This window comes from Aptenodytes patagonicus, chromosome Z (assembly GCF_965638725.1).
Source record: "Aptenodytes patagonicus chromosome Z, bAptPat1.pri.cur, whole genome shotgun sequence".
Classification (NCBI taxonomy): domain Eukaryota; kingdom Metazoa; phylum Chordata; class Aves; order Sphenisciformes; family Spheniscidae; genus Aptenodytes; species Aptenodytes patagonicus.
The window spans coordinates 2,046,676-2,063,715 of record NC_134982.1 but is presented as its reverse complement, the minus strand read 5'-3'; the positions used below and the strand labels follow the sequence as shown (position 1 = coordinate 2,063,715).

Genomic DNA, 17,040 nt, shown 5'->3' with positions numbered 1-17,040 from the left:
TTCACAATGTTTTTTGATTAGACGTGACAGCTCTGTGGGCTTCTGGGGGTTTTGACAGTAATTTCTAGAATCAGGTTTCTCGAGTCATCTTTAACATTTAAAAAATCAGTGTTCAGCGTGACATTCTTTTCTGACTAATGTCTCGTTATTTACAATTTAAGCCAAGCGACGGCCGGACATCTGTGCTCTGGCCATAATCAGTGGAGATATGTACCAACCCTTAGAGGCTGATTCATCTTATATTTCTTGAATACCTATCTTAGCATGGGATGAATTGTTCTTCAGAGGTGCTTGTCTCTTCAGTCACTATAGGGACAGCCCTTATAAACTAAACCACGTGCTTAACTGACAGAAGGCAGTAAGATTAATCCACTGTCCGTCTCTGTGTGTCCCCTTCAATATAGTCACCGAGTTCACTGCTGGTAATAGCAAATAGTATGTCTCAAAGTCCTAAAACTTCGTCTTTTGGTATTCTTCCCTGCGTTTGCCACAGTCTAACCTAGTGAATGGTCTGTATTAACCCCTTGCATCACTCTGCCAGACGTCTTTCAAAACTCCTAAATGGGCACTACAGCTGGGACATGGGTAGAAGGAAGAGATGGAGTCGGTCTAGGCTGTGCATATGAATTTCTTTTTCTTCTGCAGAAACTACTGAATGTGACATTATTAAACTGTCAGCTAAATAATGACTTCGTGTCTCAATAAATAAATCTTCGTGTGGAATCTGGAGAGTTACAACACTTAGTTAAATTAGAAATTAAAAGTAGTATGCTAATATATGGTGGAAATCATATGAAAATATGTACTACATCTCTCTGAATACAAAATAATTTCCTTATGACTAATGATATTACAGTGAGTACCAACTGAATTAATAACCATAGAATACTTAGCGCAGGGAGTTATTAATGCACGAGTCATCCATTTGGCAATTTTTAAAGTTTAGCTCTTTTGTGATAGAAGCACAGAAGTCACCTGAATATTAAACAAATATGTCACTGTTTCTTCTGGACGTAAAATTAAGTACAAAATATGTGGGTGGAAAGGATATTAGTAACAATATGCAATAAGTACTTAAAGATTATTTACTCATTTCAGATTCACTGTAATAGTATTAATCATGCTGAGCTGATTTGGTGTTAATGTAGATGAAATATGTAATTCTGCAGCAGGTCTTTTGCAATGTCATGTTAATAAATGCCTCCTCACATACACACATTTGTTATTTTTCCGTAAAGAACTTTGAGGAGGCAGTTCCCATCTTTGGCAGGTGTATGAGCACCCACTGTATTCAGCTGCAATTTTCTTCTGTACAAATAGAATTAACAGCTAAAAAAAAAAAAATAAGGTGGGGAGATCAAGCAATTCACATGGGAAAAATCAGGAAAATGGATTGCCTTGTTTTTCTCAGAAAACAGTAGCAAAAAACAATGTGGAACTGACACGCTCATTTCACTTTATTTTCATTTAGGGATATATTTAGAGTAGCCCCGTGATAACCTGGGACACGCAAACCAGCGCAGCACATCCGTGCACCCAGAAGTTAATTCCTGTGTGTTATTTGTTGTCTGCCACATCCTTCTTATTTACAACAGAGCGTGAGGTGTTCTTGGTGAGGTAAAAAGGGTTAAAATGGCTATTACCAATGTAATTCTGACATCAAGAAATTAGGGAGGGAGGCTTTTTGCTCAGTGTCCGGCAAGCGATTACAGGGGTGCATGAACTGTTCTGGGCTGGCTTCAGGAGCATGCTGGAGAGCTGGACGCCTGCGGTTCGCTGCCACGGGTCGAGGATCCCAAGGCAACACATCGCTGGTGACCCTCAACCATCTCTTCCCGCATCATCCCCGGGACAGCAGCGCGTCCTCGTGAGGGGCTGTGCGGGGCTGGATGCCTCCCTGCCCACCGGAGCTCAGCGCCGCGGCCCTGGCTCCCCCAGCTCCATCCGGCAGCATGCCGGGAGCCGGCGGAAAGGCACTGGCACCCCGCAGCATCCCTCGCCTCCGTGTAGCACTGCACGTAGCACCGCGTCTGAGGCTTCCTCTGCTCAGAGCGATGGGTCAGGAGGTACGGCTGATGCACAAAGTTGGTTCCAGCTTTCTTATGCAGGCAAAGCTGCAGATGATTTAAAGGAGAACTTCAGCCCACTATTGATGAAGATAGCACCAGGAGACTGAGATAAATAAAGCCTTTGGAAGGGAAAGGAAAACGATGGGCAGCAGTTGTGCTCATCGCTTACTTTGCACAGGCGTTTGCTTAACTCTTTTCTTTTTTCTTGTTTTTCAGGAAAGCACTCGTCCGTTCCGCATCCCAGATCTGACTTTAACAGTGTGTGCTTTGTTTTGCCTCATTTGTTTTCTCCTGCAGAGCCCAGTTCCCACTACGTGATTTCCTTAAAGGCCTTCAACAACGCCGGCGAAGGGGTGCCTCTGTACGAAAGTGCCACCACCAGGTCGATGACAGGTGAGTTGCAAATGCTGGTTCATAATCTGCTCCCCGTCAGTGAACATTGGCCTTACAAAGGTGCACATTAGGCAAAACATTTTGGTCAAGGCAAGGGAAGAAAAGAGCTCTGCAACCTCCAGGTCCCTTGCTAGAATAAATCAGCTTCGTTTTCCACGTTATTCTAACTACGCAGATAGGATGAATTATTTACCCTTTCCAGAAATTGGCTGTATAAATTTAATGGGATGCTCACAATTGCGTGCTCTTTGGTGTGGGGTGGCTTGGGAGAAGCATGACTCCCAAACAATTTAAATATTTAAAGATCAGGGCAGAATAGTGGTGAATAACTTTGCTGAATTAAGCCCAGATGAAATTATTTTTTTTTCTTCATTTTTAAAGCAGCTTAAATTGAAATGAATTAGTTAAAAACACACTGTCATCATGCCCATTTACAGAAGCATGTAGAGGGGTTGCAAAAGGTGAAGGAATATACTGGTAAGATTTTCCTGGCAGGAGAAGGCTCGCAGAAGGGATTACCCAGCAGTAATGGAGCAGGGTGCTTTTAGGCAGCTGTTTCTCACAGATACGTTGTTGGGATGCTAGAAAAGTTGTAAAACCAGAATTGTTCTTGTGTAGCACTGTCTTCAGGACTGTCTCGTGGTTTTTGTGCAATCGCTGGTGCGTGGGTGGGACTGACGAGGGGTTAGAAGAACAGAACTGAGAAAAATAAACGTGTTTTTCCTCTGGAGCGACACCATCATTTGGTGAAGTTTTTTTCTCGCGTTTCACCCATGGTGTTCAGAGCTGCCTGGAAGGGGAGCTGTGTCACTGAGAGCAAACCCGATCACTGACGCTGGCTTGGGTGGACCACGAGGAATAACTCAACCAAATGGCACTTCTGTGGCTCTGCAAGGAAAAACAGCTTTTATCCATATGGTTTTGTGAAGTATTCCCATACGAAATCTTGGAAAGACAGAAGGAGAAAGAAAAAAAAAGTGATTAATTACACAATCAAGGGCAACCGTAACAAGCTACATTAGATATAATAAGTGTCAGGGAACTTATGGCTCAAAATTATTAATCTTTTTTCTTGTCTGGAGTCTACAGAGGTCATTCTTGCTGAGTGTGTGTCTTGTAAAATCTTTTTCCAGTGAGTTTGCCTCAGGATCCATATATACTTTTATTTTTAAGGTTTTTGTTCCCTGTCAATTCTATTTAAAAATTGGCCGGCTGGCCCGTGGGATTTGATTTTATGTCTGTATATAACCTCTCATAAACAAAACGATACCCAGGTGTGAAAAAGGTAATTCAGGCTGGGGCTCTGTTTTGGTGAACTGACCCGATGATCATCTGCGAGAAGTCCACCTCGCTGCTTCTCTCTTATTGCTGAGAGACGTCCGTACCCGGAGGTTCCCACCACCTCCCACCCACGGGATGCAGCCTCTGAAAGGAGCCGGTGGCCTGGGTCCTTCATGGAGGAACATCTCAAAAAAGGCACAGGGACTGTGTTCCCCAAGCAGCGGATGAGCTGATGCACTCTGGGCACCGAAGAAAACCGAAAACTGTGTCTCTGTGTGTCCGTTTAGCATATACATAGACATCCTTTGGTGTCTGCTTGTGTGGATGTGGTGTGCAAACTAAAGTTACCTAACGTGCAATATTCGCAAAACAACTCCAAAGAGAGCAAGAAACTGTTTTCTGTCAAGAGATTGCAATTTCCAAATGGCAGATGTCCACGCATAAATAATAGCAAATGAAACTTTGGTGGAAAATGGAGGCAATATTTAGAGACCTATTTTCAGCACCGGTGGATTATAGACATTTCCCTCTTCCTCAGGTCGGTGGTGACGTGTTTCAGAAACTGAATTATCTTGATTGAGTCTGACCATTTATTTTGCTAAACCCAGCCTCTCTTCATAATCTCCTCTACAGCGGGACTGAAGTTTTCAGTATGGGAAAGAAAAAGAGAAAGGAAGTGCAGTATTTGCTAAAATATCAACTCAGCTCCAGTCACATCAGCTCCCATCATAAGTTTGTAAAAAAAAAACCCAGCAGAAACAGGTATTGCTCACCTTCCAAAGTTTACAGCCAATTCTCTTGGAAAACTTCAGTTCAGGAAAAGAAACTGTTAACTTTCAGCTTGCAGAAGCTCGATTCACCAGGTTGGGTTCATTTCCTTCAACACTCATATTCAAACTTCTTACAAAGCAGTTTTTGATGGAAGAAGCAACACAAGAAGCAGGTTGAACCTAATGGCTTATCATACATGTTAAACATCCTTGTCTCCTCTGTTTTTCCTTCCAAAGGCTGGGACCTCCAGAAGTTCTGAGTAAGAATTACAAACCCATAAAACAGGAGTGATCAAAGAGTGTCAGGAGCTGGAATTGCACATGGAGCAGACAAACTGTAGCAACTGTCAGTGAGGAAATATTAGAGTCATTTATGCTTTGATTAATTAGCACATTATTTTAGGGGGAAAAACCCCCAGGCAACCTTTTGGAGTGCTTTTGCTGCACTTTACCCACTGCATTTTGAAACTGTATTTGGAAAAATCACAACTGGTAAATAGTGAGTCAGTAAGTATAGTTTTAAGTGATAGGCCAGAAGTTGACTGGGTGCTTCAACAAGGACAGAGGTATTTAAACCGAGCAGAAGCGGTCTCTGGTTCCTGCCTGGGTGCCATCGCCGTGCAGCCCCAAAGCGCAGAGGCAGAGCCCCAGAGAAGCCAAGAGCGTGGATGTCATCGGGGCCGAACCGAACGCTGATCAGGAGAGGAACTCTGTACACGGGTGGTTGGTGTTTTTTTTCCCGTGACTGTAAGAGCAGGAATCTGCTGCTGACACAATGTCTGGTTCCTCTCTCACGCCACCGTAACTCAGAGAAAACTCCTCTGCAACGAAGTGGAAGGAGAAGCGTGGCCACAGAAATCTGGACAGGCTCAGTTAACTGGATGTGTCAGCACGCCACTCAGGCCTGAACTTTTGGAAGTGAAATGAAATGTGCCACTGTCCCGATAATTAAGCCACCCAGAATTTTCCTCTGACATTGCATAGCGCACCGGCGTGGCCTGCGCATGGTGCTCAGCGTCTTGCTCCCCAAAGACCACCCGATCACAGACACATGGGAGAGGAACTGTTCTTGTTCCTCGAGGAAGAAGCCCACTTGAAAATAACCCATGTCTCCACGCCTGGATGTGCACATCTAACACGCTGACAGTATTAAACCAACAATTCCAAGTTCTTCACTTCAGCAGTGAAATTGTTATGTTGTTTTGCCTAACAAACGTTTAAGCAGATGCAGAATATGTTCCTTTCAAGGGCCTAAAACAGCAAAAGAGCCTGAAAGAGGCTGCTGAGAGAGAAAAGCATAGGTAACTCCTACACGTGAGAGTATGTCATGTCTGTAAATCAAGTTGGAAGATGACACACTCTCCACTCTGTAGGTGTTTCCAATAATGTATCATTTAAGTGATTGAATTTTTTCAGAAAATGTAAATCATTTTAAGGAGAGACACTGTGCATTGACTTCATCTCGTGTGAAGAAAACGCAGCATACCTGGAAGTATTTAAACAAGTCATGAAAAATAGCACTTAGCGCTGGTTAGTTTTGTTGTAGCGATGTAACTGAAATGTTGCTGATGCGTTCTCATTTTGCATTAATGCCTTTCTTTCTGTTCTCCTCATGTTCCTCCTCCTCATTAATGCCATGCATTTAACCCATTGTGATGTGTGCCCCTTGGTGGCTGTTTGTGTTTTGGTTTGTTTTGGTTTGTTTTTCTGTTTAACTTACCTATTCATTTATTTTGGAATGCTCATTTGGTGATGTATGGACCCAGACCCCATTGATCCATTAGAAGTTGATTTTTATCCTTTGCTTGATGATTTCCCTACCTCAGTCCCAGATATCTCCACCCCCATGCTCCCACCAGTAGGTGTCCAGGCTGTTGCACTTACGCATGATGCAGTGAGGGTCATCTGGGCAGACAACTCTGTCCCAAAGAACCAAAAGACTACGGAGGTTCGCTTCTACACAGTCCGATGGAGAACGAGCTATTCGACGAGTGCTAAGTACAAGGTGAAATTTTAACACGTTATGAATTTATGAGCTATTTCGTCTGTTCATATTTTATTTGCAAAGGCTCTGAATTGGCTTTCATGAACTTCCCTCAAGCAAAATTCCCATTTCGGTCAAAAGGAGACTTGACTAATTACTGCTTCCTAGAAACCTATGTGTTTAGTTGGATGAAAATGCTGTACTTTAATTCCACATGCCAACTGTTGAAAGTTTTGATCTTTAATCTTTACCAATCACATATAAATTAGTCACAGATTTGGTAGCACAATATCGTAGAGTGAATAGGAAGAAATACCAATTGCAAACCCACCCACACCATATGGCAATTCCACTCACCCATATCATGTATTCCCAAATCGGAAAAAATGAAGGTTAGTTTATGAGAAAACTCAATTTGAGTGGATATGACAGCAGCATGCTACTTTCTGTATGAGAATTTCTTCTCAAGTCCTAATGAAAGCAGTACCAAAACCCGTGCGGTGCAGCGAAGAGATACGGTGGGACAGGGAATGGGAAGGAACAAGCACAGCCTTTAGGCTTTTTTGTTTGCTTGGTTTTGGACAATAAGCTACCTTTCCCCACTATCGTCAGCTTATATATTGCATCTCATGTAACACCCACCTTCCCCATGATGAGCATGTCCTTCCTCCCGTGCCCTACCATAATAGTTGTTTTCGCTTGTCTGAAGGATCGTATTGATCCATAGTGAGTTGTTTGCTATGGATGTATTTTTATACTGCAAGTGGATGCCTCATTTTTTACTGTTCTCTGTCCTAACAAAAGCGGCCTCGTACAAGTCATTTTTACAAGGACTGTGGAACAGGCCGTGCTCTATCCAGCACCGAGGCTCCTCCGATTAGAGCCTGAATGATGTGTCTAAGTAAAGGTTGGCATTTCTAAACCCCAGAGGATGGCTCGCCGCCTCGTTAGGTTTGGGGTACACCTGTACTCACAGACTCTCATCTCGAGACCTTTCCCAGGTAATTTTTGGACGAAGTGGGAATGATGGTGGAGAAGCTCTTGCCTTCAGTCTCTTTTCTGATTGTGATTTTTCAGCTCTCCCCCTCACACATCTCCATCAGAATTTGGCTGGCTGGCTCTCGGCTGAGTCCGTGTGCTGCCGTGAACTATTGATTGCAGTTGCATTACCCCTGATTTGCATTCACATCAGCTGAGAGGAGGCTCAGGCCAGCTGGCTTTTTGCTGCAGGTGCTGACCCACTGTAAAGCTTTTAAATAATAATAGCACATCTTTACAAAGTATAAAGCCCATACTTTGCTTTTACGTCTACTGCCGTACTTCTGACACCCTCAGATGCTGGCATGATGGTCTGCAATATTAGACCCAAATTTTGTATGCTCATGCAGTTGTAGCAAGCTCTTAGGTAATTAAGGATGCCAAAACGATGCATTGTAATGTTTTGAATGCCGTACCTTGATCCGACTCCTACTTACAGATGGATTTCCATGCCCAACAAAATGCAGAGTATAGCACAGGGAAGTACAGCGGGTCACAGTTTGCAGCTCTAGTGATGAAATCAAAGCTCCAGAAAAGACAGCATTATGTTTTGCCAATCACAGTCAATCAGAACGTTTTCTCTGGTTTCCCAATGCATTTGCTGAGCTGCATGCAGTGGAAAATGGTGGGTAACAGGCAAAATTGATCAAAAATAGCCCTATTAATTTGCTGTGCAGGAGAAGCATGTCCTGCTCAGAGGTGTCGAGCTTGTTGGCCTTCTGCTAAAACGAGCAGGTGGACATCTCTCACAGAGCCACCACACAGGGCTCCGGGAGCCATCAAGGAGCAGGAGAAGAGGAGAGGAGCAAGAGTGAAACTGCCTTTTTTTGCCATTGTCTCTAGTTTGACCAGTCTGTGGGTAGCATGTAAAGAGCTGGTCTGATTCATTTATTCCAGTTCAATCACCCAGAAGCAGAAACAATCAAAAATCTTTCAAGAGGGTCTGCTTTCTTGAAATAACCACATTTTTTCAAGAAAAGAAGATAAAACCTATTATGTTATTCTTTGAAAACAGCGGGGAAAACTTCCGTTTTCTTCAGAGGGGTTTGGATCAGGCTCACAAATAGGTTCCCGTAGCACTTGCCTATGCATTGGCATTGAATTTCCAATTCTTTTGAGATTTTCCCATTAAAGTCTCCCATTGCTCCAAAAATATATATCACATCTAATATAATGAAGGGTTTAGCCTTTCCCATTGAAGTTGGAAGTTTATAAATTTAACTTTGCCCTGCCAACTTTACTTTGTACAAACTGTCCCAAACAGGCATGGGGTGGCGTTACTAAAGGTACTTGCTACAGTTACACCCCCTTCATCTCAATGTGATATTAACTTCAAGGATGTTTGTGGCTATTGAAATGCTAATATTTAGTATTGAGCGAAACAGTCAAAGAAAAACACTCAGCTGGAGACAAATAACTTTCTTTTTCCAAAAAAAGAACCCAATGTCTTTATGTTCCACTAAAGACTATTTTGTCCAGGAATAGGTTCAAACCCTATTGTTTTTTCCATGTGCGTTTTTCCTGATCCTGTAATATCTGAGCATATCAGATATCATATCACTTCCATAGTGATAGTTAACAGATTTAGTTACCCTCAGTCATGCTGAGGAGTATTTTATGCCGTAAATAATTTAATTTCTTCCAAAATCTTTCCTGGGGGAGAAAATTATTGTTCCCCATATTTAAATCCAGCCTTTAGTCAAAGAATAATTTGTATAAACTCTAGCAGGTAGATTTTGCCATCTTTGGCAAGTGGCTGAGTAGTTTGGTTGAGTAGTTTATGAACACGTAGGTTATAAGTGCTGTCTTTGCTTCAGTAAGACTTTTTATAGAGGGACATTCTCTGCTGGAGTAAACCCCTAGTACAGGTAAGTTGCAAAACTGCTTAGTTCCAAGAACTAGGAATTTTAATGGAGTATGAAGAAGATAAAATCTGGTATTGCATTAAGTCTTCCTATTAAGTAGCATGCAAAACATCTGTCAGAGCACTTGTGATAAAACAGCGTACCGTGTAGGCATATATAGCCCATTCATTAATGTCTCTGCAAAGCAAATTCCTCCCACGCCCCCTTGAATGTCACTGCTTTATTCCGTGGTGTGCTGGCAACTTGAGGTACCATTTTTAGTAAAGGTCGATTTATTTTGGAATCATCTGATGATTAGCATCAGAATGGCATTACTGGTGCATGCCAGCAAGATGCCTTCTTCTGAACTGCGTCCCAAATGTGAACACCAAGGTAGTCAACCAATGCAAAGTCGTGTATAAGTTGTCCTTACTCAGTAAACTTTAGGTCCATCGGTATATAAATGTGTGAAAGTGCACGGCACCTTTAACTCACTGGCCTGTAAGTTGTTGACGCTGGAGGGTTGCACACCAGGCTCTGCAGCTTGAAAAGCGTGGGGATTGATTTTATTCAGTTGTCACCAATTTGTCCCATAATATTCTTCTCACTCGTCTCTTTTGATACTAGTGCAGTTTGCCTCGAATTGTTCCTTACTGCAGGCTGAGGTTAAAAGCTAAATCAGCTAAAAATAAACGTACAATGTAATATTCACATCAACATCAATATGTTTAGTTGTTCATCACAGTGAGGCAGATCAATAATATGCTTCAAATATAATCTAATATATAAACATATTACATTTAACCAAGCAAAACTGTGTCTTATGAATACAAAAATGCATCTTTATGCAGGGGTCCTGGGTCATATTTTGATCTCTATCATAAATATGTGTTAACCCCAGGAACTGGGAAGCCTTAGTCAGGACCATTCTAGGGGTAAAAATGCTTTCTGAGCCTCCACTAAAAATCCGTAGATATTAAAAACTTTTTTTTTTTTAGAAGGAACCCATCAAAGAGGCTGGAAATGAGTGGTTAAGTTATGGAAATGTTCCTATTCTTTTCTCTCATATGGGCACAGATGAAGGACATAGCATTAGCTTCCAATTTACATTTGAAAAAAACGCATGGCAAATTGCTTTGTCTGGGAAAAGAGAACGAGAAAGCATCACAATAATTTATTTAACTGCCTAAATTATAGGTAGCAAGTTTAGTATCATATTTATGGTACTAAAAATACTCCCGTTAAGGTACACAGTAGCCATAGAGCTATTTTGCTTGAAAAAAGGAATCCATTGTAACAGTGTTTTGCTTGGCTATCAGCAAAAAGAGTGGCTTTAAAGACATTCTCCGCTCCATCTCTTTGCAGTCGGCAGATACGACCGCTCTGAGTCACACCGTGATAGGTCTGAAGCCAAACACCATGTACGAGTTCTCCGTCATGGTCACCAAAGGTCGGCGGTCCAGCACCTGGAGCATGACCGCGCACGCCACCACCTATGAAGCAGGTACGGCAAGAGCTGCTGGAAGGGCTTGCTTTGGTTTTCTATTTGTCATCAAAAGCCTTGTACAAGTTCATCCGAACTGCATAAACCCACAGCGTACGTACAAAACTAACTGTATTTCTTCACTTTTTTTCACGGGTAGCAAAGCAGAGCAGTCAGTCTACTGAGCTCTGGTGTCACTGCAAGAAGGTAGGAGATGGTAGTACGTGTGTAATACTTTGCCCAATAATATAATGAGTATCTGTGACATTTAATGCTAATGATTTAAAATATTTTTCACTTTTCAAAGAAACCCAAGATCAGGTGAGAACAGTTATTCCCTTATTATTAGATACTGATTTTGCTACTTTAAAATTTTGACTTATGAAGCTCTACGTGTCTCCCATGAGTTCCCATCTTACCCGCCTAGTAAAAAGGGCACAATGGCTGCTTCTATGTAACGCACGTCCTTCTTGACTCAAGGGGTGTGTTTAAAAACTGAACAACCACAGGTCTGATCATAATACTACGTGGACACATTTTAGCTGTTTGCTGTGCACTGTGCTGGTGACCAACGCACCCGTCCAGCCAAGACCTACAGTTACAGCGACTGAAACCGTGTGTGCAAAATTAGAGACAGAAATGGGGGGGGGGGGGGGGGGGGCAGGGTGTCAACTGAGCAGTCTTTTCAGCTTGTACATTATTTATTGTAAAGACACAATTATCTACCCTCTGCAGAACGTTGACTTGTATAAATGCCCTGCTGGCAGTTTGGTAAGGCATCTTTCCTGTGCTCAGTGGTTTTATACATCTGTATTTCATTTCCAGCAAGTAGCCATTGTTAAGATTAACAATATGCTTACAATAAACAAATACTCTTGGAAGGCTTAATTTAGCTGCTCTTCTCAAGCGTTTGAGTGGTATTTTCCAAGCAGGAAGCTATGACCTGAAAGATACTTCAGATTCTGAAGGGGACTAAATGCTGTTTTGATAACAGATGACAGACACCAGATGCATATTATATGTAACCCTAGTTCAGTGGGATAAAAATATTTGAAAAGGGATGGAGACGTAGTGATCTCTGCAGATAAGAACATCCTCTCCAAAACATAATTGTTTCTTTCTCTTTTGTGTGCCGTCAGTTAACTGCAGTAGGGAAATGGTATGCCTGGGCTTTACTTCTAGTTATCACATAGGCGTTAATGGAAGCACGTATCCTGATCCCTAGGCTGTCTTTAAACAAGGGCAGGGTCTTCCATTAAATTTGCATTTCTTTTAGAATAAGCTGTTGAGCCCACCTTTTGAAAATCCCAAGAAGATTTGCTTTTAAGTAAATCCACTGAACTGCATGAGGCCGTATACCGCAGAACTACTAGATTTTCCACAGCCTTTATGATTGCCTGTACGTCTTGCTGTAGTCCCTAGTCCATAGATAAGAATGCCTATGGTTTTGTTTAAAATATTTTTCTTCTTCATCTGTTGTAGCCAGCAATATGTACCTTTGGACACCAGTGTAGCATAGTACATGCTATATTTTCCTGAGGGTGACTAGTGGCCTTGAAAACACTCTAGGTGCCATTGCAAATCAGTTTCTACCAGCAGATACCAAATGAAGTCTGCTGGTAAATATTGATTTGTTGTTTTTTTTTTTTTAATGAAAACCACAGTACACGCCAGTTAATTAACAAAGGGAAAATAAGAGGGAATATATGTGTCCTTAGATTTTCCCATGTGATTGCAATGCAATTATCTGAGCTTGATGGAGCAGCTCTGTTAATTAAGGGCATCCTGCACTGCTGATCTTTATTGCCTGTTTTGTACCCATTCCGCATGTTGAATTTCCCGTAATGATATTAAAGAACGTACATATCAGCATCGATACAGAATTCACTGGAGGTTACTACCACGGCTGGGGAGAGTTGCTATGCCCATAATTCAAAAGCAACTATCAGAGCCAAGTTCCATCCCCAGATCTGCCTACACAAGTCTTACTGATATGAGGGGTGTTAATGAGTGCTAAGGGAAACATCTAAAGCTTTGATTTTTCTCATGATATCTTATGTTCACAATCTGCTGAAAGCAGAGCTCAGCTTCAGCCGCTCAGTGGGACTCACGTGGTAATCACCAGCATGGAAAGCCTATGGTACAGAAAGGGCTTTACAATTTTTACAAGCTTTACAATTTTAACCTCACAAAAGGCAGAAAGCCTAGGAGGGGAAAGGGTTAGTTCATGAAAACGTGTCAAAAAGGGCTAATGTCAGAAAACAGTATTTAAGATAAAGATGCTGTTTCCATACAGACAGATGGATGCACTTTGGTAGAAATACAATCATTTATATGAAGGTGGAGAATATTGCAGAATAAGCTTAAGCAAAAGTAAAGGAGGACAATTCTAGTTTTAAAATCGAGTGTGATTAGTTTATGAAAAGGGTTCTCTCTTTCAGTTCCCTGAAATAGCAAGGCAGTCCAAGATGTTTCTTCTAGTATGTTAAACTGATGAACCAGTGTCCCAAGCTGGCTATAAGCTGAGTAGCTTTTAAATGCAACACAACCTTCTCAAGGCATAATAATAATAATAATAATGATGATAATAATACTTAATTACATTAACAATAATGCAAACTTCCCTAGCAATGTGGGAGCTCACGTCATGCTGGGCATTGCCGAGGATTAAGAGACCTCTCAAAGATCTAGTTGAAGATGTCCCTGTCCACGGCAGGGGGGTTGGACTAAATGACCTTTAGAGGTCCCTTCCAACCCAAATTATTCTATGATTCTATGATCTGTGAGCTTGTGTTGTGGCCTGCCTGCTTCAGGCTAAGAAAGATGCTTCCAGCGAGGAGCCGCTAATGTGACGAGACTAAAGTGAAACACTGGGAGTCCCATTGGTGCTGGCTGTGGACATACCAGACTGAAGGTGTTGTTCCAGCACATATAGCAAAGAGATAATCCACCACAAACCTGCCACAGAGAGCACCAGCTGACGAGTAGTCGCCTGCTTAGTAATACAACAATGGTAAAGAAACTTTTGTTTTCTGTGTACGGATTTCTTGGTTGCTTTCTGGTTCCCACTTTTGAAAAGTTCAGCTGGTGCAAGTACCGTGAGACCATCTGCTCGGTGGTATTTCAAAGGGATCGATTCCTTGTGACCAGAGCCTGTACGGCAACTGGCTCTTTCCTTCCTTCTTGTTGTTTAAGATCATTAAATGTTCGTCACCCTGAAGATTTGTGTCTGTGCTTTAGACCGGGCTGGTTTAGCTCAGCACGATCCAACAGATTTTTAGAGCTTTACCTCGTAAAGTGACTTTGGAGCAGTTCTTCGAACATTCAAGAAAGTTGTTTAGTGGCCATATGGGTAGGACACAGATGATGGGATGCTCGTACGCTGTGTTCTCCGTGCTGTTATGGTATCTATATGCTCTAAGTCATCGACAACCTGTATCAAAACTAAGTAAACAAACGATGAGCTCAGCACCAATGTATTACCCCTCTCTCTCAATTATTTTTTAATAACTGCCCATTTTTCCTTTCTCCTCACAGTCTTGCGATATGATTTTAAAGTACCTGAGATGCTGTGCAAGACCTCATGGCCAGCATTAGTAAAGCAGGGTGCAAAGCAGACACTGCAGGCTCAGAAATCCAGCCTTCCGTCTTTAATGCAGTAGAAATAGAAAAGCTAAGAATTTTCTATCGTGTCTAAAATGTCCCAAGCTGAGCATATGTTTAATGAATATACACAATTATATTTGTTTTATACTGGTACCTACCTACAAATGTTCCTAACAGAGAGGCCACAATATTATTACTGTTATTAAATGTATAGGGCTCCCAGAGTATTAGGTGTTCTTGGATACCTCGGCGGTTGTTCAGCTGTAAGGACCGATATGAATGGTAAGAGGATCAGAGCTATCCACCACATCCTAACGTGTCCACACGCAGTGTTTTGTACAATTGCCACTTTTAAAATATCACTTCTGGACAAATCATATGTTACATGTTTGAAATGCATCTAAGGACACTCGCATTTGAAAGGATCTAACAAAGCGGTAAAAGCCTACTGGGTAGTTCGCGCCTGCTACGGTGTGTAAGAAATTCAAAAGAAGGTGAATAACTTCTGTTTTCAATTATTTTCACTATTTTCAGCTCCAACCTCTGCTCCCAAGGATTTGACAGTCATTACACGGGAAGGGAAGCCCCGGGCCGTCATTGTCAGCTGGCAGCCGCCGTTGGAAGCCAATGGCAAAATTACTGGTAAACATTTACATTATCCTGCATTCTCCTTTTTATTTTACTGTTCTGATCATGTGCTGCTTTTGTTCCCTATTTTCTGTGGAAACATCTCTGGTTTTTTTCTAGAATGCTATTTGATCTGACGTTATTTTATTTTATCCTGCTTTTATCAGCCAACTTGGTCTAGGATTCAAGGCAATGTTAGAATACTGCAAGATCTAGAACTTAGAGGATGTAGATCTTATATTTTTGAATGCTAAGAGCAGTAATATAAGTTTAAAAATGCAGCACTTTAAGCAAAGGTTATGTGGTACGTGCTGCTCAATGATAATTAGAAATGACTAATAAGTACTTTGGCAATAATGCAATACATAATATACATAATGATAGGTTGCTCGGTGCAGCACATAATGGGAGAATTTATTGGTAGATATTTAACTTCACAATAACAATTTAAGGCAGCAATGATCAGGAAAAAAACCCTAATATTGACTGACAAGAACTGAACTTAATAGGTGCTTCACAATGACAGATTTTATTTTCCAAAATATTGCACATAACCTTAGTGCCTAATTAAGAAATCCATTACAAACCTTTAATGTTAATTTAGTTTGAAAAATATAGTAGAGTTCTATCTGAGATTTTGCATTTAAATGATCATTTTAGTCTGCTAATAGACATCTCAGAGGCATATAATTATTAGGAGAAATACGGCTCATCTTCAAAAACGTGCACATTATGTTCACATTACTACAAACAGTTGGGTTAGACCAGTTCTACAACATATTTTCGTGTGGGAGAAAGCGTGCACACGTCACCATTACTGCTGGTAATCCCAGCGACACGCTGCTGAAGCAGTGAGAAATGTCAGTGTAAGAGGAAGAATGCTTCAGAATGACGTCCCGTGTGAGCCATTAGAAGTGAGGAGCGCTGGGTCAGATTTTAACGGTTGTAACTCGGCAGGGCTTCACTGGCATCAGATGAGCTGTTGTGAGTTACACCAGGAAGGTATCTCACTTTATGTCACCGATAAAATAAGGATATATTTCCGTGTGGACATCGCCCAGCAATAACGATTCCTAGGTTAGACTTGCATAACTGTGTATAATTTCACTCTACATTATCATCAGCGCTTGACAGTCTGTGACCGTGTCCGAAAGGAGGACGTTTTATGAAATGGCTCTGTTTACACTAACCTAATTTAGCCGTTAGAGAGAAGAAACGATCATTCTGATGGGCAACACACTGAAATGAGTGCTAATGGTCCTGATTCCCTATGACTAAAAGACAAAATAAAATAAAAGCTTTCCTGACTTCCAAGGTGTGAAATGACTCCACGGTAGCAACTTTTATATAGAGTTTTTCCATCGACAGCGGCATTCAGACCTGAGAGCAGACTGGGTCCCCTGACATCCATGCACAAACTTCTCCTTGTAGCACTTGGTTGAAGAATGACTCTCATAGGGATTTTTTTACTGCATATGGGGTCAAATGTTTCCTAGCCATATCAACCAGGGGAAACAACTCCTTGTGGATAGTAGGAATGTCCCTAACAACCAAATCTTCATCCCTGCAAATGCTTGAGCGAGTGTTTTTGTGTTAATTTGAGAAACATATCTATATTTTCATAACTTTATATATATTAATTCAAATGTCATGGTCAGAGAAACTGCTTTAGTAGCCCCAAACTACAAGCCTCTAAATAAAATCCCATAATATAAAACAAGAAAAAAAAAAACCAACACAAAAACATATCATTTCCATCCTAACTCTGCTTGTCCATGACCAGTGTAACCATTCATGTGGAATAAGTTTTGAAAAGCATCTTTGTTTCAGAAAAGAATAGGGAAATAGCAGTAATAAGGCTTACACCAATTTTGTAGTAACTTTGGATCCAGGCACAAAGATGAAGCCCAGAAGACCTGCTCGGTCTCCCTCTGCTCCAGTAGCT

At 41.5% G+C, this 17,040-nt stretch overlaps 1 protein-coding gene across 1 annotated transcript in view; it reads left to right on the top strand.

Annotated features, from left to right (window-relative positions):
• The window catches only part of LOC143172797 (netrin receptor DCC), a 579,706-nt gene that overhangs the window by 500,370 nt on the left and 62,296 nt on the right, over nt 1-17,040 (top strand). The window contains exons 16-19 of the mRNA XM_076362578.1: nt 2,367-2,462; nt 6,280-6,518; nt 10,745-10,883; nt 15,003-15,110. Coding sequence (XP_076218693.1) covers nt 2,367-2,462; nt 6,280-6,518; nt 10,745-10,883; nt 15,003-15,110 — 582 coding nt within the window. The remainder of the gene's footprint in view (nt 1-2,366; nt 2,463-6,279; nt 6,519-10,744; nt 10,884-15,002; nt 15,111-17,040) is intronic.